Source organism: Brachyistius frenatus, unplaced genomic scaffold, assembly GCF_029030835.1.
Source record: "Brachyistius frenatus isolate BFR_SWC_R1_liver_20210118 unplaced genomic scaffold, ASM2903083v1 Contig_108, whole genome shotgun sequence".
Classification (NCBI taxonomy): Eukaryota; Metazoa; Chordata; class Actinopteri; family Embiotocidae; genus Brachyistius; species Brachyistius frenatus.
The window spans coordinates 1161421-1182362 of NW_027210707.1; the positions used below are offsets into that span (position 1 = coordinate 1161421).

Below are 20942 nucleotides of genomic sequence, written 5' to 3' on the forward strand. Positions count from 1 at the left end.
TCTCGCTGCGGGTCGCGTCCTTCCCAGCTCGAGTGTGGTGATAATCACCGGATGATGACTGACCTAACCGGCTGGCTTGTTACATGTAGCGATAGCTGACAGGTTTTAAAGACCAGTAGAGTCTGTTTATAAGGACATAATGTGCTGACACCGAGAACTCTCTCCATGTATGACATGAACTTGAGCTGCTGCGTCAATTCAATGTAGACATATGTCACATTCAGAGGTCGCTGCCTTCTCAGGAACAGATTTCACCACTGAATGTCAAAAAGAGGCTTTTTATGTCAATTGGATTTAGTGTTGATTTAGACTTGATTTAATTTTCAGTTCTTCACTGCAACTGTTCACCCCTGCAGTCTAATAATCAATCATAAAGTGTGAAACGCAATGTTTAATCGGTGCCTGATTATTTTCACCTCAGGTACAGCATCGGTGATTATGAGGTTATCGACGAGGAAACCAACATCGTGCGAATGGACAGCTGGCTTTACATCCTGGCCGAGACGGTGGGCAGGCCGTACCGCTTCAACGCCAGCGGCTCAGGGAAGTGGGAGGGAGGGCCCAACAAGGACTCCGTCTACATCACTTCCTTGTACTTCACCATGACCAGCCTGACGAGCATCGGCTTCGGGAACATCGCCCCGACGACAGACGGGGAGAAAATCTTTGCCGTGGCCATGATGATGATTGGATGTGAGTGGGGGCGATTTATCTTCTCTTTAATGTCACGGATACATGATACATGAGATGTTCAGCTATGCTCTTTAAACTACAATCCACTGAGTTAGGTGAATAAATGAATTTTGAATAAAGCCATCGAAGTTCCGAAAATAGAACTTTACAGATGATTAGCTGAGCAATATTTCTAACTCTCCTGTAACCGTAACCGAGTATGCTGCTCAGGTTGAATATTTTTTACTTCCAGAACTCCCGACTGTAATCTTTTTTTGAATTTACATTAACATAAACCTGTGTCCTCAGTGGTGCTTTTACTGTCTGATCCCTACTGTGCAGTATATTGGTTTAACATCTAAAAACCTGGAGTCATTCTCAAACCACAGCCACTTTTACTGTTTTAGGTACTTTTAAACTTCCATTTAGGAGTAGAAATTTCTCCTGTAATGATATACAGTATGAACGTATTATTTCATTTCAAAATTTTATGTCTACAGACTGAAATGAATGTACATACTGTATGCTCATGGCGCATTCTCCGTCCAGCCGGTAGAGAGCTGTTTGAGGTGGCTGACGTCGTGTTGGCTGTCTGCACACATAAATGGGATAAAATACGATGATTATAGAAACCCTTTTAGACACATTTTCACATTTTCACCCATTATTTAGCTGAATGGATCAAATTATGATTATATAAAGAGCCATTTTGCCACTCCAAAAAAATGTACTCACCATTTTACAGCCTCTTTTCCTACCACTGTGTGTGTGTGTGTGTGTGTGTGTGTGTGTGTGTGTGTGTGTGTGTGTGTGTGTGTGTGTGTGTGTGTTGTGTGCAACGCGTTACGAAAATGAAAGTTGTACTAACAAGGTTTGTCCACGACACCAAACTCGGCGCACACTTCAGCACTGCTCCCTGGGGCTTTTCCTCAATCCTTCAAAACTCTGTCGCAGTGAATTGCTGGGAAATAAAATCAGAGATGTGGGCAGGTTTGAAACAGGCTACTGCATCCCTGTTGTAACTGGTGTTACGTAACAGCTTCTTGTGGAAGTAAAACTGAAAAAAAAAAGGCATTGGTACAGTCCATTATTATGTAAAATAAGAAAGCTCCAATGAGTTTCAAATTGTTATTTTTAGAACTCATCAGCACTGCTGTCAGCTCCAGTCAGTGCAATTCAATACAGTGACATATACAGTACAGTGTTATTGTTGTCCACACTAGACTCTTCACTTCGGTCTGCTGTGTGATATTGTGCTGATTATAGCGATCTTCTGGGGTGTATTTTGTGTCTTACTGGTGATTTTTAGACCTATAAATAAATATATGTTGTTACACTGAAAACACATTAATAGTAACAGTTTCAACAATGACTGTTTATGTCACCTTTTATGGTTTACTCAGCCAGTTTTTTTTCCAAACAAGTAACAACGACTGGATTAAAATTTAGTAGAATCATTTAATAAAGCATTTAATCTGCAGAGGAAGGAGGCAGATTTTTACAGAATGCCCTTCTTTCCGCATTTCAATATTTATAAGGTAACTCCTGCTTGTGTTGCTCATGAAAACGGCAAACAGCATGATGCCATTATGTGTGACTGCACGTGGGGAGCAACACCTTGCAGCAATAACTGACACTGCCAGATCAATTTAGCACAGCGCTCCCTCCGATCCCTCTGCAATCACTGCTCACCTCTGTTGTACTTTTTTCAGCCACAATCTCAAACCCTGATACGAGAGGGCAATCGTGCCCTCCTCGCTCGCTCTCTCTTTTTACCTTTTGGCTGTTCAGATATATGAATACAGTCTCGGGGGAACTGGCAAAAAGCTCATCTGCAGACTTGTCTTTGTAAAAAATGTTCATTGTGAGATACAAATCATCTTTAAAGCGTAAATATCTAAAAACCAGACAGCCTCGGGAGGATTCGGTTGTAGATGCAATCTAGTGTTCATGGCTGTTCTCTATGAAATATGGATGCCCTGATACTGTTCTATTTTTACCAGCAGCACTGGATCAGTGCTGGCAGTAGAAGATCACAGTGTGACGAGGAATTGCGGGGTGGCATGGGGAAGCAGCGGGGGGGGCATTATACATATGTCCTGTTTCTATAGCAACTGCTGGCCTGGGGCTTGAGTTTCTGAGAACTGTCTTTTAACTACCTTCAAACAAGCCAGCTGTTGGATGGCGAGCAACGTGCGATGAAGTTGCGTACGTCAGCATGTAAAGAGCGGCGTTGTGGACTGGAGGAAGCTCGGCTCTGCAGGGACCGATTGAGTTTCCTTTGTTACAGCATTTTCTGCTTATCAGAGGAGTGAGCATTGCCATCTGCACCCAACCTCGAGGTAGCAGTCATCCCAAAACTTTGGCAACTTCAAACGGAGACGGTTGTCAAATCATCTTTTTTTACAGATTTAATAGGCTCAGACGTCTTTTTGGTTTATCCGTTAACTCTGCTGATTTTGATGCTTCAAATGTTACGACACCGAGAATATGTGACGAAGAAAAACCTTTTCTTTGTGCTAAGGCGATAAAGAATCTCTTACTACACTGCAACGCTTGAAAACATAGCTGAACAACTGAGCGATGGTGATGAAAGGATGAAAGTTGCGGTTATCCTCGCCCTTGAGGAGTTTTGAGTGCTTCTTAATTAGTATTATTCCCTGTGCAGTTTTTCAACACTTTGATTGTGCGCCGCGAAATAAACAAACACACACAAACGCATGCACAGGTTACTGTCATCATCTGAGGATAATTGAAATGTGTGGCTGGCATGTTTCCTCTCTGTCCCTTCTAGCAGGGCTAATTAGGGCTCCATTGCCAGGAGAACACTGCACACACAGAGCAGACATCTGATGGCTTTGATCCACACACACACGCCAGCTGTTGCACCAGTTCAACCACCTCAGAGATGCTCTGCTCTTCTCTTCCTATCCCTTTTCTTTAATTCTTCTATTACAAGACACGTTCAGAGAGAAACATCCTCATTTAGTTGGATGTAGCTGCATGCAGATGGATGGTTACACACGCTCAAAATAATGCTGTAATTATAGTTTTCCCCTTTTGGCGCGAGTTTTGTTGATTATGTTTGGAGGCAATGACGGGTAGTAATTGTTCATTTCCCACGTGATTGATTAAAACTGTTCAAAACACCAAACAATGTTAGGTCTTAAGGCACAGTTTCTCTGATGCATCATGCGATGTAGTGTATTAATATTGAAACCAACAGTGTCAGTAGGAAACCTTCTATGTCCAGTAGGGGAACATTTTGTGTCCTTGTGAACCTTATTTGCGGATTTACAGTCTGTCCTTTTGAATGCACATCTTGGACATTTATGTTATATCTTTTTAAACCCTCTTTTTAAGTCCTTATTAACCAGGTTTACGAGATTGTTTTGTCCTTGTGAAGGCACCAGCTTTTTAAGACTCACCAAGAGTCAAGCTTTGGAGATCTTAATACCCTCCTGAAACCAGTTTACATTTTTATGTAAACCAGGGTTTGGAGATGTTCATGTCCTTGTAAACCAGTGTTTGATCACAGATCACACAGTTCACAGATGTTAAATCTTTCATCGTATAGTTTGCCTTTTCTCATAAGGTCATAACCCATATAAGCACCAGAAAACGTAATATTTACAGTATATGTAATATCAGCTTCAGCAGCAAACAGCAAGAACATTTTCTGAATCATTTTCAAGTCCCATAAATAATCATCAATTATGCCTCAGATTTTCTCTTAACTTCTCTTTTCACATCTTTTCTTCATTTCTCCAGCTCTGCTTTACGCCACCATCTTTGGTAACGTGACAACGATCTTCCAGCAAATGTACGCAAACACGAATCGTTACCATGAGATGCTGAACAGCGTCCGGGACTTCCTCAAGCTCTACCAGGTGCCCAAAGGCTTGAGTGAAAGAGTAATGGACTACATCGCCTCCACCTGGTCCATGTCGCGGGGTATAGACACTGAAAAGGTACATCAGCTTGTGATTACTGGCTGTTTCCTTGCTGTCTTGGTCTTTTTTGTCATTTCCAATAGAAATTCGCTATAATTACACTAATCTCTATAACAGCTTCCTCTTACTGTTAAACCACCACAAGCTACAGGAGATGAGCTCTGAGTTGATGGGATCATTTAGAGTGGGGAAAAAACAACTCATAAAACTCAGTTTTACAAACCAAATATCACTGTTAATTCAGTAGCTGTAGAGGTGGACTTTTGTTACCTTTAAATAGAGATAAACTAGCTGTTGCTCTTGTTTCCAGCCTTCATGCTAAACTAAACTAACTGGCTGTTGGCTGTAGCTTCTTAATTAATAGACTGGTACCCAACAAGAAAGCATGTCAACTGAATTCCCAAAATGTTGCACTATTCCTTTAATAATCCAGTAAGTAATGTAGTATGTTTAATGTTTTTCTCTGGGGATTAGGATTTTTTTTTGTATGTTATACTACCATTGCTGGGAAAAGGTTTTGATATAGTGCCTTAAAAGTGAGATGTTAACAATACACAAATGCCTTATAATTTACATAATGTCAATAATATATTATATAATAGCATTTGCATAATTTGTTTGGGGTTATTCTTAGAAGAACATATAAACCATGGATGCTGTTGATGCTGCCTAAACAACATTATGCATAAAATATAGTTTTACTAAAAACGGTCAGTCTACTCTAATTTAGCAGCTCGCTATCAAAAAGAGAAAGTGGTGGGTGGTGTTCATGGCCCAGTTATCAACAGTCACCACCAGTCATCTCCCTGAATTCAGATGACTCTAAAATGATCTGAGTGTGTGGAAAATAACCATTTAAACCTGGAAGCAGATACTGAACTGGTGCCACTGACTGATTTGAAGCCAGGAAACATTCCTATCACTGCATCCCATTTACATCCACCTGTCCAAAACCCAGTCACTGAAAAACTTGTATTATTTCTCTTCAAATTAGAAGCATAATTATTACCAGGAAAATGTTAATGGTTAATCTATAACCAAAACATAAGTTCATGTTTACTGTGTCCTCTTTCTATGTTGAGCTTGCACCGCATTTATGTATCATTTATTTGTCTGGCTCTTGGCAACACTAAAGGGTCTAAAAATGGCACATAATCCCTCTCCGCTTGACATTCATCTTCAAAGAGATTTGTTTTAAAGGAAGGGCCCTGTGACGGCCTGGCATCCTGTTGATTAGGTCTACTCGAACAACATGCTGTCACTCAGTGACACTCAACAGAGACCCTGCTGGACTCAGCTGGTTGCACCTTCCATGTTGTCCTCTTGTGAAAATAAAACAGGCTTCAATCATGTTGGACAATTTCAGTCCTGTTCGACTGATAATTTGACTCTGTGATGTAATTCTCAAAGAAAGAAGTACTTTTTTTTATCTGCTTTGTAAAAAAAATAAGTAGATTTTTTTTTCAGGAACAGTTAATTAATATTTTCTGAACAAAAACATGAACTTCTGAAAAACTTTGAAGTGAATACTTCAGAAATGAACCGGAGACTTTACAGTGGAATTGTTAAATTAACGTTCACAGTCATACACGTCATAACAACTACCTGCTGAGTGTTTACGTTCGGGCTGGATTTCACCTTGAAAAGATACTGATAATTTTAAAAAGTATTAAGTTGTTTTAAAAAAAAAAAAAAAACGTGTTAACATTATTTGCACGCATAACAGCTTCAATATATTTACTGATTTCCTCTTTATCACTGTAAAAATGTTCAGTGAAGATTACAAACATTTTTGTATATTTATTTTGTGCCAACTTAAGCATATTTTTTAAACTCTCAGTAAGTTTCTCTCTTCTTTACCTCAATACAGAAGCAAAGAATCTTTTCTGGATTTATTTTTCCACTGCAGATTGTACCCCCTCAATGTGGCGTCATTACCACAATGGCGGGTTTGTGACCAATCAGTGGTCTGGAGTGTTTTTGGTGTCAACTCAGCTCGTTTGGAACCTTGATACAGGTGATACCAAAAAAAAAAGAAGTTCCCAGTACTATCCACAACTTTTGCCCAATAAAAAAACAAAAAGAAGTCCAGTCGAGCCGTTACCAGTAGTGGAAAACGGGTTTCTTGTGACCTCATAATGTGACAGAATAACCATCTTCAAAAATCAAAGTACTGTAGAGGCTGTTCACTGTCTAACATCTAAAATCCTTCAGCCTTCTTTAATACCCAGCTCTTCTCTGGCTTTTTTTTCCAGGTGTTGCAGATTTGTCCGAAGGACATGAGAGCAGATATTTGTGTTCATCTCAACCGCAAGGTTTTTAAAGAGCACCCAGCTTTTCGGCTGGCCAGCGATGGGTGTCTCCGAGCGCTGGCCATGGAGTTTCAGACCATCCACTGCGCCCCCGGCGACCTGATCTACCACGCTGGTGAAAGCGTGGACAGCCTCTGTTTCGTGGTGTCAGGATCACTGGAGGTCATTCAGGATGACGAGGTGGTAGCCATTTTAGGTGAGTTTTATTTAAATATCCTGAAAGGTGAAAACAGTATTGTTTAAATGTGGAACTCAGAAAGTATGCTTTGATTAGAACTTAATTTAATTATTGTTCTTTTTCAAATCATTTTGACCCAAACAAATTTCTGCGCTAGTTTAAACAGTAATAAAAAAAAATTCTTTATATAGTTTTAGTTATTTTTATGAAACTGGGCACAGTATTTATCAATTCATGAGAATTGAGTTTTTGCTTTAAAGACTGAGCTCAAAGGCAAACAAGTTCTTTACTGACTCTGAAGAATAAGACACATTTATCCTCTACTTACAGTTAATTTCTTTCATATGATTCTTAGTATCTCTTGATAAAGAGATTTCATTTTGAAATACATTAATGAAGGAGTTTTACTTTCACCTAAATTCAAACGTTCACTGTTTAGCAAATTGATGAATACAGACAAATACAAACTTTTCAGACGTTTTAAAGATATTTGAAAATTACTGATTTGTTTTGTCTCCAAATGATTCTGGGTATAATACATAGTTAATGACAGAATTCACCACTTACAGTATGTTTATTTAATGAAATATGCAGTCAAGGCTTCCTGCTCACCCAAATGTCCAAGGACCTGCCCCAGATCTGCTCAAGTGTCTCATAATTTAAAGTTCTGGATGTCTTAAGCTGTGACACAGAAACAAAGGTTTTAAGATGCTGATGCTCAGCTACGAGTTTATTATCCTCGAGGCAGATCAACACCGAAACACAGGCATTGACAACAGAAGAAAGGTTAAAAAATGAAAGGTTTTTGCATCACAGCAACAACATCATTTTTTTCTTTTTCTTTTGGAAGACTTACTTAAAATCCTCCTTTTTGTCTTTCTGTGTAGCAGCACTTTACAAACTGTTTTTGACTGCAGTGAAAGCTGAGCTGTTTGGGGATCATTTTCTGCTGAGCGATGGATTTGGACAAGAATATATTTGTCACAGATACACAATCCCCTCAGTGACAATGTGAATAGAGTCTGATATTTTCAGCCTTATCTGAATCCTTTTCAGTAAGCTCACTTATTTTGGAGCTGTGGTCGATGTATTAATATCAAGTACATCAACTTATGACATTTAATTTTCCATGTGAGTGAGCAGAAGCCACAACCACAGCTGTGATCTCTAAGTCCTCAAAGAGTTAAGATCAATATCTGTGCCACACACAGTTGACAGGGACATGTTCAGAACATATGACTGTGGCTCTGGTCCAGTTTTCATAGATTTTTATTTTGTTTTCCTCACCTATTTGCTGTTGGTTAACTAAAATCTGTCAAATAGAGGATCTTTGAGGCTCTGAGCGGATTCTAATAAAGAAAAACCAACCATCTGCGGTTCAAATGACTTGTAATATGATGATAATGTACCCAGGATTAAGTTATGGAAACTAATTTGAAAAACAAATATTTGTAATAAGGCTTTTATGTTAATATATTTAAGACCAAAAATAAAACATTCTGTAGCAAACCAGGCTAGAAACAGGCCATGGTGATCTTCTCTTTTTAGATTCTTAAAAATTTTAGGTGGCAAAATTCTTTATTTTTGTCAAGTCAAGTCCAGACAGATTTATTTAAGAAGCACATTTAAACACAACAGAGCTTGATCAATGTGCTGCACACAATTAAATATAATTAAAACAGCCTGATAGACTTAATCATAAGAGGAAATAAGCAATAAAAAACTATTTAAAAAAAAAAAGCATGATTAAGCTAGTGTAAAACACAAATGAATGTAGAAACAGTGAATGATAAATTAAATGGTGGTTAATGTGGAAAAGCCATTGAAAATGTGACCTCATACATTTGATGCCCTGATATTGACTGAGGTTGATGTGTAGCCTACTTTACATCAGCTGTATTATCAGTGCAACAGTGTGAAATGGTTTGATTGTTGTGATGGGCCTGTGGTGAATTGATCACCTGAATGTGCGGTCCCGCTTCGCTTCACAGAGCGTCACAGCCAATGTTTCAGCTCAATGTTTTGCAGTCTGACAATGACTTTACCGTTTTGTTTTGGCACCAAACCGCAGAAGAACACCGCTACTAACTATCAGGTGAACATAGTGGAGCGTTTAGCTGTGAAAGAGCTTCATATTTCGAGGAGGAGACAAAAACCAGAGCTAAAAGAGGGTGAATATTGGACTTAACATATATTCAGTTGGCCATAAAATACATTATTATGTTGCCCTGTAATTGCTGAGTGTGTAAATAGGAAACTGTTGGTTAACAAGCTCAATCTATCAACTTGACAGTATGTCAATGTTAATTTCATAGTTTATTTAAACTGACCTCTCAGTGCAGACTCTCACTCAAATTACAAAAAGTGATCTTCCTTTAGTTATATGTATTTTTTGGTTTGTACTGATTTCCTAAAATATTTCCTCCCTCGGTGGTTATGACGTAGATCCATTCAGATATGTAGATAAATTGACTGCAGACCTGTGACAGTAACTGAGACCCTACTCAACCTAACAAGCACAGTATGGACCCTGTCCAGCCAACTGTAGTGATCCATGCCTAATGAATATTGATGACTGAAGCAATCACCAACTACTTTGACACTTTTAGTGTTTGTGAACTCGGTTCTTCTTCCATTGCAGTTACACATGTTCTTATTTATGCAAATTTAGAAAGACAAACCTTTTGCTTTGGCTCTGTTTGCCTGGTTAAATCCCAGTCTTTTTAAAAGTTTGTGCTTTACTTGGCCGAATGATGGATTCAGTGAATAAATAATGGATGGGCTGGACTGTGAGGTCCGGAGACAACATCTTGGCTGGGTTTTTTTTTGTGTCGATAACCTGGTATCGGTTCCTCTTTGTGTAAATCAATATACTGTCCGGGTGATTCCATTGACCAGGACGGAGACTGTAATGGAGCCTGAAGTGAAAAATAAGTTGCTGCTATGAATCAGATTCTCATTAGCTTAATGGCACTGTAGAGCAGAAACAACATATGAAGTACGTCTGCAAACAAGGCAGAGCATCTGGCCTTATCTACTTCCACTCCACAAATAGCTGCTGTACAGTGGCTCATCTTGATACCAGTGATGGTTTGATTAGTGCTCTAGCAGCATGAAGGGTTTATTTTTTCCTACCAGACAGCTCGCTGTTCAAGATGTCATCTGGTGTTTTAAGTCATGTAAAACCACATCTGTGAATCTTTTCTGTTGTCAGTCTTTGTGAGAAGTTGTTGATTTAAATGTTAGTTACACTGAGTCATGCTGCCTCATGATTAGCAGTTTTTTTTTTTTTTTATGGCCACATCAAGCATTTCAAACTTTAAATACTGCTGCACATGAGTCACTAATGACATTATATTGAGCGTTTATAAATACCTGATGTTGATCAAATGTGCTGAGGACTATACTCAGACATTAGATTGAACCTTTCAAAGCTGTAATGCATAGATTTATTCATTTTTAATAAACGACTGACGTACTGATGCTTTCGTGATTAGTTGTTAACTGGAACAACTTTCAGGTTGTGGGGGAAATCCTCTTCCAGTGTGACACCTTCTTTGTCTTTTATAGCTTTAAATCATCTCAAAAGGCTACTTAAAAATATTTAATTAAAATGTTAATGCAAGTACGTTGATCACAAAAGGGTCAAATATGGGACTTTTTAAATAAAAAAAAGCCCTAAAAACACACTACTTGCAAAAAAAGATGCAGAAAATACTAACTCCCAAGAATACCCTCTGACCCCATCTCAGAAAGAGACCTTCCCAACCTGGCAACCCAAAATGTGTTTTATTAGAGATGCTTTATTTGAAGATGATGCAGAATTGAAGAGTTGTTTATTTGTCTGCTTGTTTACCTTGAAGAGCAGATGTTGTAGAGGAGTGAGCGGCTTAAGCTGTGTCCTCTCTCTGCAGGTAAGGGAGACGTGTTCGGGGATGTTTTCTGGAAAGAGGTGACTTTGGCTCAGGCCTGCGCCAACGTCCGAGCCCTGACCTACTGCGACCTCCACGTCATTAAGCGTGACGCTCTGCAGAAGGTGCTGGAGTTCTACACAGCGTTCTCCAACCACTTCTCCAGAAACCTGCTGCTCACCTACAACCTGCGAAAGAGGGTGAGTGACTCGTCGGAAAGCACCGAAAAAGAACAACATACATTCAACTCTCGGCTTCACACAGTAGTTTTTATGTCCAAAGACTTCACATAACAGCTGCGTACATGTATAAAAAGCTCTTTAAATAAAAGTTTTTTTTGAAACCGTTTTAACTCTCATTTGGTATTTAACACTAAATACAAAAATATATGTAATTATTTACAAATTGCCATCGCTATGTCCTGTAGCTTCTTCACAATCATCACCAGCTGAAAGATTTTACTTTCAAGCAGCAGCATTAAATGTTGATTTTACATTAGCTGTAACTTAATTAGCAGAGTGATAATCAATGAGAATGGGCTACAGACTGTGACCCTGGATTACGTGTAGGCATCGTTTTCTTTTAAATCCCTCATGTGTTAAGGTAATTTGAATTTAACGGGTAAATGGGAAACTTCACTGCTAACAATGAACACTTACAACTGAATGTAAATACAATGGGATGTCACTACTGGTGAAAAAAAAACGTTACACCATTAATAATTTAAGCAGGATTTGGGCTCATTTTACATCAACAAAACCAAAGACTTTGAATAAAAAAAATGAAACAGAAGTTTTTCCACATTGTTTGTCTGCATCTTGAAATATGGGTAAGACTGGGTGAGAGTTTGAACATCCCAGAGATGTTAATAAAGGCTGCGCCTCCCAGAGATGAACCCGGTTACTCAGGCTGTTGTTCATCATATTAAAGGGAATCGTTTGACATTTAGATGCGTCTGTGCTGAGAGTCACGGGAGACGATTGATAACCACTGTCAGCTAAATATGAAAATACAAGTCAGGTTAGCACAGCACAACGACTGAAAACAGGCAAAAGCAGAAAATATGTTTAGAAAAATAGAAGGCTTTTGGCATTACTTGAAAACCAGGCTACTGAACCATCTCGGTACTTTCTGCCAAAGGAAATTAAATGTGTGTGAACTCATGACGTTTTTTCTCTTAATATTTCGTTATGTGTATATACAGTATATATCTGTTTTGTTTTAATTCTTGTTCCCTTATTAATTGTGGATAAATATCCCCCAAAATCTATAAATAAACTGATAAAACAAGCTAAATCCTGTTTGTAGTTTCATATCTACCAAGCGGATATGAGAGGGGTGTCAATCTTCACCAGTAACTCTCAGTAGGAAGGCCAATAAACACATTTTCCAAAATGTCCTTTTATTACCCTTCTTTTCATTCCCAGCTGCTGTTAATACTCCCAGAAACTTCACACCCAGAATTCCTTTACAAAATAAAGGCCAGGCAGGAACCTGTGCAGCCAGAGATCATCCATGTTACATGCTAAATAACATGTAGCCCACTTCATACAACAACAAAAAAACACAGTTCTATCAACCAGTCACCACATATTGAAACCACTCTCACATCCTCCATTCAGAAATGAGCAGCTGTGATCAACAACACAAGTGTAGCTACCGATCATTACCTCATTCATAATAAGGTTTGCCGGCCCAGGAGAGTGCAAGTAGGATTGAATTGCCTGCATATGAAGAGGCAATCTCATCCGCTGCATTAAAGTCACTATTACCAGGGTCCCGTACTTCCTGAATGTATGCAGCAGGGAAATCCAGAGATGAATAAGGGAGGAAACGCTGCCTTCGAATGGATCGCGTGATATTGTGTTTTTGACTGCAGATGATGTGCGTTTAAGTGCTTGACGTTATGAGCACGGTGTTGCTACGAAACAGAAGAAATACTGACGTTGTCTTACCTTTTCAAAAGTGAGATTCACCGTCAGGACCAGCGATGAGGGAGAGAGTAAATGATAAAAACTCCCAAAATAAACACAACACCTGGACTTTCTACTCTTCTTACGAACACGGTAAAAGACATAAACTACAATCTGCCGAAAACAGTTGCCCATTAGCAGCAGCCGGGTGGTAAGCTAACAGTATGTCTTCACCCACTGAAGCCAGAAGCTCCATATGAACTTTCCCTCTGTGTCGTGGGAATAGCCTCTTTAAGGTGACATTTACAAAGAACACACTTTCTGAAATTGACACTCCTCTTCGCACAAACTGTACCATCTGTAAGACACAGAGACACAAAATGATATTGATCTGGGTTTAAACTAGTATTTCTTCACTTTAAAAGTCTGAACTGACTTCGAGAAGACGCCTCGCGGTATCATTTTGCTTGTGTGCTGTCAAACACTGATATTTCTGATCTTTAAAATCTACCTGATGGTTGTTATGATGGTGTTTTAGTCATAAGAACTTTAAATTCTCTTGTAGATTGTCTTCCGAAAGATCAGTGATGTCAAACGGGAGGAGGAGGAGCGACAGAGACGTAAAAATGAAGCCCCTCTAAACTTACCACCGGATCACCCGGTGCGAAAGCTCTTCCAGCGCTTTCGGCAGCAGAAGGAAGCCCGCTTGGTGCCCGATAAACCGGAACTGGATGAGCTAGATATCGAAAAGGGTCCGGTCTATGTGGACGTCCCATTGGCCAAAGCGGCCATCACAGCTACCAGCGTCGTCACGGTAACAGAAAGCCCAGCAACGCCTTCGTCCTCAACGCCATCGTCTTCAACATCTCCCCACTGCACCCCGACAGACAAGGCGAAGCTGCAGGTGCCGACGCCTATTTCTTTGGTCGGAGGCCGGGCGGCTGAACCGGTCAAAGTCAAAGGCTGGGGTCGTTTCAAGGAGTCCATGACCAAACCCGACAACTGGAACAAAGTGTCTAAAGCTGAGTCCATGGAGACTTTAGCTGAACGGACGAAGGCGCACGAATCACAGACGTCTCTAAAGAAGACGGACTCGTGTGACAGCGGTATCACCAAAAGTGACCTGCGCCTGGACAAAGTGGGCGATTTCCGCATGACACCTCAGGACCGCAGTCCCGCCCAGCCTCCAGACGCCAGGCACGCCTTCTACCCCATCCCAGAGCAAACGCTTCAGGCCTCGCTTCAGGAGCTCAAGCTGGAGCTGAAGGACGACCTTAAGAACCTGAGCGTTCGAATGTCCGGCCTGGAGGAGCAGCTAACAGAAGCGCTTCAGCTCCTCAAAGCCAGGAAATCCAGCGCTGGCTCTCCTCTTTTTGACATTTCTAGACCTGCTTCGCCAGAAGTGGACAAAGAGGACATCTTCTCTTGAAGGATGGAAGAATCAGTGAACCGCAAATTCGGCTGAAATCCAGTAATATCCAGATTTACTCGGATAGGTGAGGCCGCACCGGGCGCACCATTTAGACTCGCCTTCAGTGCGGTTTGTGAGACGCACTGGCCTTCATCGAGGGGGTGTACCTGCTGCTTAAGAAGGGAACGTCGTGTTGGCGTGTCGAGGTCGTAGCTCAGATTTTTGCAGTCGTAACACTGAACGTTCCAAGGTTACATAGAAACTGACAGCTCTACGTTTGTACATAGGTTTGATTTATTTTTCCACTGCACTATGATGGAAAAATAGTTTGAGCGCTTCGATTTTATCCAAAATCTGTTCCGATTTCGAGTCTCAGCAGAAGAACTTACAGTGTATGTATCTGTGTTGGGAGGCTCCAATGGAACCAGCATGACCTTCTGGTTTGTTCCTGAATCATTTGTATGCGATTCTTTGCATGTCACATAAACTAGACGTGTGCCTCAAATTGCAGATATTTGATTAATTGAGGCTGCACGGGGAGTCATTTGCATTATTCCACGGTGACAGTGAAAGAGGACCGTCTTTGCAGATGTCGAAACAATCTCTTGATTAATTTCCTCAAACAATTCTCATATTATATCAGCCGCCAGGATCATTATGAATTATACAATAGATAACTGCGGCCAGGCAATCTAATTTTCAAAAACACGTTTGAGCAGATCTTCTAATTTCCATAAACCATAGATAGATGTGCTTGATGAAAAATTGAATAAAATGCAAAATAGTGAGGTAGCAGCGAGCAAGTTATCCATCTTTCCTAACGTCTAGTATTCGCTATTCTCATATGAAGACTACAGCCACACACGATACAGTTTTAGCTTCAATCATGCATACATTAATGACGTTATAGATAGTATGGATTATGGCTGTGCCCCTTACTTTATTTTGAAACTGTCATGAACATAGTAAGGAATGACCTTTTACATAATATTTCTGAAATCAAATTTATTTATGTAAAATAAAACAGGCTCTCGCAAAGTGGACTGAGTCATGGAACTGTTTATAGTGATGGTTTTTGCCTTTAACAGTCCCTGACGTACATGTTTACAATTTTAACCCTGCATGATTTAATGTCTCTGTCTGTCTTCACTTTCACTCTAAAAAAAAAAAAAAAAAAAAAAAAGATCACCCCGTGACATCAGACATGAGTTCACTATAAAAGAGGCAAAGATCACAAATGTGAACATCCTTTTGGTGCACATAGTCAGGTTGAGTGTTTGAAATGCAGATGATCTCTTCCAGGGATTATTACTTTTATTTTAGGTCAATATTTGGAGAAAATATCAAACTGCTTCTGACACACACATGATCCTTAAACACACGTTCAAACTGGGAGACGACCGGGAGACATTGACTGCGGACACAGTAGATGATCAAAATGTTTGAAATTATGAATGAAATTATTATCAGAAAAAAGTAAAAACCCTCTGAGTTAGACATTTACATGTACTTCTATTATATTTAATACACAAAATGAACCCCTTTCAGCGGTGCCCGTTTTGAACCTCCTTCCACTGATGTTGCATTTTTACATTACATTACATTTATTTACATACTTCTGTTTAATGCTTAAATTTCTCATCACAGAACCATAGGACATGGCTGAAGTAGACCCTTGCACCAGTGAATGCAAAAGCATTATTTAGTTTATATGAAACTATAGGACATTAAATACAAAAAATTCTTGGCAGAAAAAGTCACACTTAATTCTTAAAAAAAAATTTTTTTACAGTGAACTAATCCATCACTACTAAAGCATTTTTTTGGAACATTTTCTAATGTCTATAAAATAATAAAGATGGCATTTGCATTCAGAAACATAATTTGACATATTTGTAACTTGCAGGGGCTAAACAATTTAACACCTGCATTTATATGATGCAGGCCTTTAATTTATGTTAATTACCAACTTGTTTTACAGTCATGTACACAAATGGTACATACCGGCCTCCACACACCAGGGGGCGCTGCAGAAAGGGATTAATCAAATTTGTTGTATTTTTAAGTTTGCAAAATATTATGAATTTGTTCTAAAAAGGAATTGAACAGCAGCGTCAGGCAGAGTAAGTCATACAAAATAAATAACATTGTTCAAGAACGAGCAAAGTGTTTTAAAATGTTATGACTTTAAATTTTGTTGCGCATTTTAACGCAATTTCAGTTTCAGCAAAAACAAACTCATTTAAATTCTCTTCATTGTAATGAGGATTGTTTCAGCTGTCACACTAAAAATTATCTCCAAATAAAACTACTGTTATCCAAAGTAAATCTGTGTAAATAGATGCACTTTATTTGTATTGTGCTGGAAATATATAAGAAAATAGACATCAGTGTGGAGGACAGGCAATTACAATTGCTCATTCATTCTTTATGGAGGTCCACAGAAAAATATGCATTGAACATCAAGTAAAGCACAGCAATGACTTCTGGTATAAAGCAATATAAAGGCACTTTTAACTGTTTAAGTACAACTTTCTAAAACATTGAATGACGCATTTCAATACACCACAAATAATGCAGGCGAGTTTAATAATATTCAGTGAATGTGACTAATTTTTTGAAAAAAATGTCTGTTTTTGCAGATTGCAGGTGAAGAAGTCCAGAATAGATTGATTGCAATCAGCAAAAATATTGTATTTATAGCACTAATAATGAAGTGTATTTTTAAAACATGTGATAATAGACCAGAGCTCAAAAGTGATGTTGGGTTTACCTCTGGTAGAAGCTGGAGCTTTACAGTATACAGTCACAGTATTCCTTTACGGGACAAAAAACAACAACATTACTCTATATTATTTATTATTCATATGGATAATTTATGTTTCCTGCATGCCTTCTCTCTGATCAAGACAAAAGACAAGCGGAGACGGACGCAGCTGAGAGGAAAAATAGACGCTGGGGTTTTTACTCTTAATACTCTCCGTGGCCTCCATTTCCATCAAAAATTCAACTTGCTAAAAATAAATGGGCATGTCATCACAGAAGTGAGAACTCATTTGGTTTAGAGCCAGTGTTTGTGTCTTTATGGGTCTGCATTCGCAAAGAATTTTGAGTTCAGAACAGAAAGCACTAAAAATCGCCTTGCTGTGCCTCATCACTGCAGATAATTCACAAGGTTGCTGCTCCTGAGCGAAAAGAGTTCACAAATCAAAGGGAGAGAAAAAGAGGTCAGATGGCGTCGCGGAGGAATTTAGTCACTCCTCTGAAAGAAAGGATCTAAAAAAAAAATGATGTATTGTCACAAAGTTATCTTAGCAGTAAAAATCAATCTTCAAATGTTTTGAAAGTTTTAAGACTACAAATTCGGTGAAAAGTTATTACACATTATTATTGCATGACCTCTTCCCGAGTTATAATAACTGAAACTGGCAGAGTTCAGTACAAAGTGAGGGATAACTACCGACTTTCAGTTTATTAACCTGCAACTTCTTCAAATTATTCATCTGTCTAAAAGTCACAGATGTTAAAATGATGACTTATAACGTATCCAAAAGCCTTGGATAACCACAAAACAGGAGGTGCTGTCCTTTATCAAATAAAAATAAGTTATAGTATTGCAGTAAACTGTATAATATTGTCTGGACAAAAAAAACAACTTCTATTGGTCAAATCAGTCAAGCCTGAATCTGTTACATACAGAATGTATTCAACCAGGTTATTAAGTACCAGTTGGCATCAGTTTTTAGAACAATTTCAAGGAATAGTTTGACATATTTGGAAAGTAGGTTTATTTGTTTCTTTCCAGGGAAGATTGATACCTCTCATCTCTCCACATTAACTGCAGATTTATGGCTCGTTCAAACAGACTCTAAAAGCTGCAGAAGCGACGGGCTCCCCTGTGCCGACTGCTGAGCTACAAAGATTCAAGCTCAGCTTTATGTAAATGATCCAACAACAACCAGGCGAGAGCCGAGGTTAGGCTCATTTTAATGCCTGTAAAAAACGAAGCCAAGTCGTTCACTGCTCTGCTCCACAAGGTCGCTCCAAGTGCAGATGCAGGACTGAAATGTCGATCAGTCTCGTCATTGTCGTGCAAAAATATTTTCCACAACGTGTTAAAAACTGCGAAACGGTAACTGAAGTGCGCCGTGCAGCAGCGTCAGAAAACAACTGTATGTAAAAAATACAAAACACACAGAGCTGCAGGTTTATGAGAGGATTACTACTTTGTGTCTGTTCGGACCGGCATCACACCTAAGTGTGTAATACACCGGCCAGTCCATTATGAGATGATACAAAAAAATGAAGTGACAAAGTAAACGGTCTTAAGTTCTATCAAACCAAGAACTTTTTTGGGAGAAAACGATATGGTTTTATATTAATCAACCTTTCCCTATCCCTAACCGTGTGGTTCTTAAGCTTCGCAGCGGGGAAACAACTGGCTTGGCTCTTCTCAAAAGTTTGAAATCTGCAGCCAATCCAAAGTCCACCAGTTAGCACAACATATTGCTTGTTTTAGTTGTACCAAATCTGAAATGTAAAACCAACAACTTGAAGTTTTACAGGGATGTTTTTTTTTTGTTTTTTTTTAACTGGAAGCTGTTCTCAGTCTCCTGCAGCCGTTTGACAGAGACAGCATTTTGCTGGTTACTAAATTTTCTGCTCGGTTGGACGTCTGCAGGCAGCTCGCTTTCTCAGCAGGTGTAACCATCAGCCAGCTGACTGAGTTACTCCACCGGGTCCATTCTGAGTCGCTCTAATCTGACAGCATTCTCCAGACTTTCTCTTTTTAGCTCAACGTTTGTGATGGCTGTCATTCATGGCTGTTTGTTCTATTTAAATTTTCTCCTCGATTCATTTTAGCAGTAAAGACGTCGGGAGACTCGATGAGCTTGTTTTCACTAGTCATTAATTTATTTCCAACACTTCAGCAAAACACGTTGCGAAAGCCTTTTAGGTGCTGACTTTACGCTGCGGTTATTCACTGCACCATCTTGTGGCACAAAGTGGTATTACAAGACAGTCCCGGGCCGGGACTTTTTTTTTTTTTTTTTTTTTTTTTAATGCTTTCAATAAAACATCTTACAAAATGTTAAAAGCAACCTATAATGCAACACTCACTAGGGAGGACCCTTGATACAGCAAGGCTAGTTGTTTCCGCCAGCTTCCAGTCATGATGCTAAATTAAGCTAGTTGACTTCCAGCATTATGTCTGTATAATTCATCCAAGAGAGTGCCATGGATCTTTTCATTGAATTCTCAAAAACTCTTCCCTTAAATGATTATGTTAAGACTTTCTTTAACAAGTAAGTGAGTTTAAAAATAATTTTCTCAGAGAATAAAGTGTAGAAAGCCAGTTGAGGCTTTTAAACTTCCTGTGATGTTATGTGGAGGTCAAAACTGTAAATCTTTGAATGTCAGGCAGCAGTTTTAAATTGAATGAAAACAAATGAAACCCCCCCAAATGGACTTTAAGGTGCTGACTGTCATATATATATTATTTTTTTCTTCAAATTTTTATGAAAAATGTAAATTGTTTTCTTTGAAGTTACTTAAGGTGGAATATTTCCATTGAAGCCACAATAAGCTGCTGTTTCACTTCACCAATGACACAGATGAATGACAGAACTCACACAATTTTTTAATCATATTTAAAGCTTCTATTTTGAACCCAACCGATGACTTTAATGAGCTCAGTCTTTATTCTCTCGTTATGTGATTGGTTATATTTACACTGTAAATTTACTATTTTCTTTTCAAGTTTCTTTATATGTCAGTGTCCAACAGGAAGAGATCCAGATCTGCTTAATTTTAAAATAAAATCTGTGAAAAGAACAAATCAGTTCCGGAGAAAAATCTGGTTTTGTGTCGCTATTTGAACAACAAAGATATAGCATGCGGAGGGTACTTTCACCTACGCCTGTGTGAAGCCAGAAATATACGTTACTAAAATGGGATGTAGGCGCACTCTAAAACTCAGAGACAGAATCCTCGAAAGCAATATCTAGTTCTGTGCAGTGACATTTATAAACAAACCAAACAGGGACAGAAATATGGAAAACCTTAAGCGACCAGGTTATTAGATTACTGCACTACCACTTGATCACATTAACCCCGATATTAATAAAGTCATTACCTTTGATTGCTACTAAAAAGCATGCAAACACTGTGCCTTCGTGATTTTGCCCTATATGCTCTGTTTCCAGCCCTGCAGGGAGAAAGGCAGTGTTAAATATCCAAACTCCTGTTGCTCCTTTGAAACGTTTCGAGCACAGATCTATTTTTGTGGTCAGCCCTAGAAAGCTGCCTCGTTATAAAACCCCACACATGGATACAAATATATATATATATATATATATGCACAAGTTATACTGCAATGTTTAGATTCCTAAAAAGACCCAAGTTTGAATTCGGTGTATGGTTTATGTAATATGCACATGCCTCTATGTTCACACGTCATATAATGAGAAATGTAACTATTTCAAGCACAAACTCTTTGTTATGAACTGTGACATACTGTGCTATTCATAATAAATATTTTATACTTGCAGGACCCTGTCTGTTCTCTTCTGGGAACGCATGTCGTTCTCTG

General features: G+C 39.0%; 1 protein-coding gene across 2 annotated transcripts in view; it reads left to right on the forward strand.

Annotated features, from left to right (window-relative positions):
- The window catches only part of kcnh1a (potassium voltage-gated channel, subfamily H (eag-related), member 1a), a 42439-nt gene extending 24400 nt beyond the window's left edge, over positions 1–18039 (forward strand). For both annotated transcript variants that reach the window (XM_069712211.1, XM_069712212.1), the window contains 5 exons: positions 422–693; positions 4444–4643; positions 6881–7133; positions 11030–11226; positions 13505–18039. In XM_069712211.1, coding sequence (XP_069568312.1) covers positions 422–693; positions 4444–4643; positions 6881–7133; positions 11030–11226; positions 13505–14368 — 1786 coding nt within the window. In that variant the 3' untranslated portion in view covers positions 14369–18039. The remainder of the gene's footprint in view (positions 1–421; positions 694–4443; positions 4644–6880; positions 7134–11029; positions 11227–13504) is intronic.
- Positions 18040–20942: the final 2903 nt, after the last annotated feature.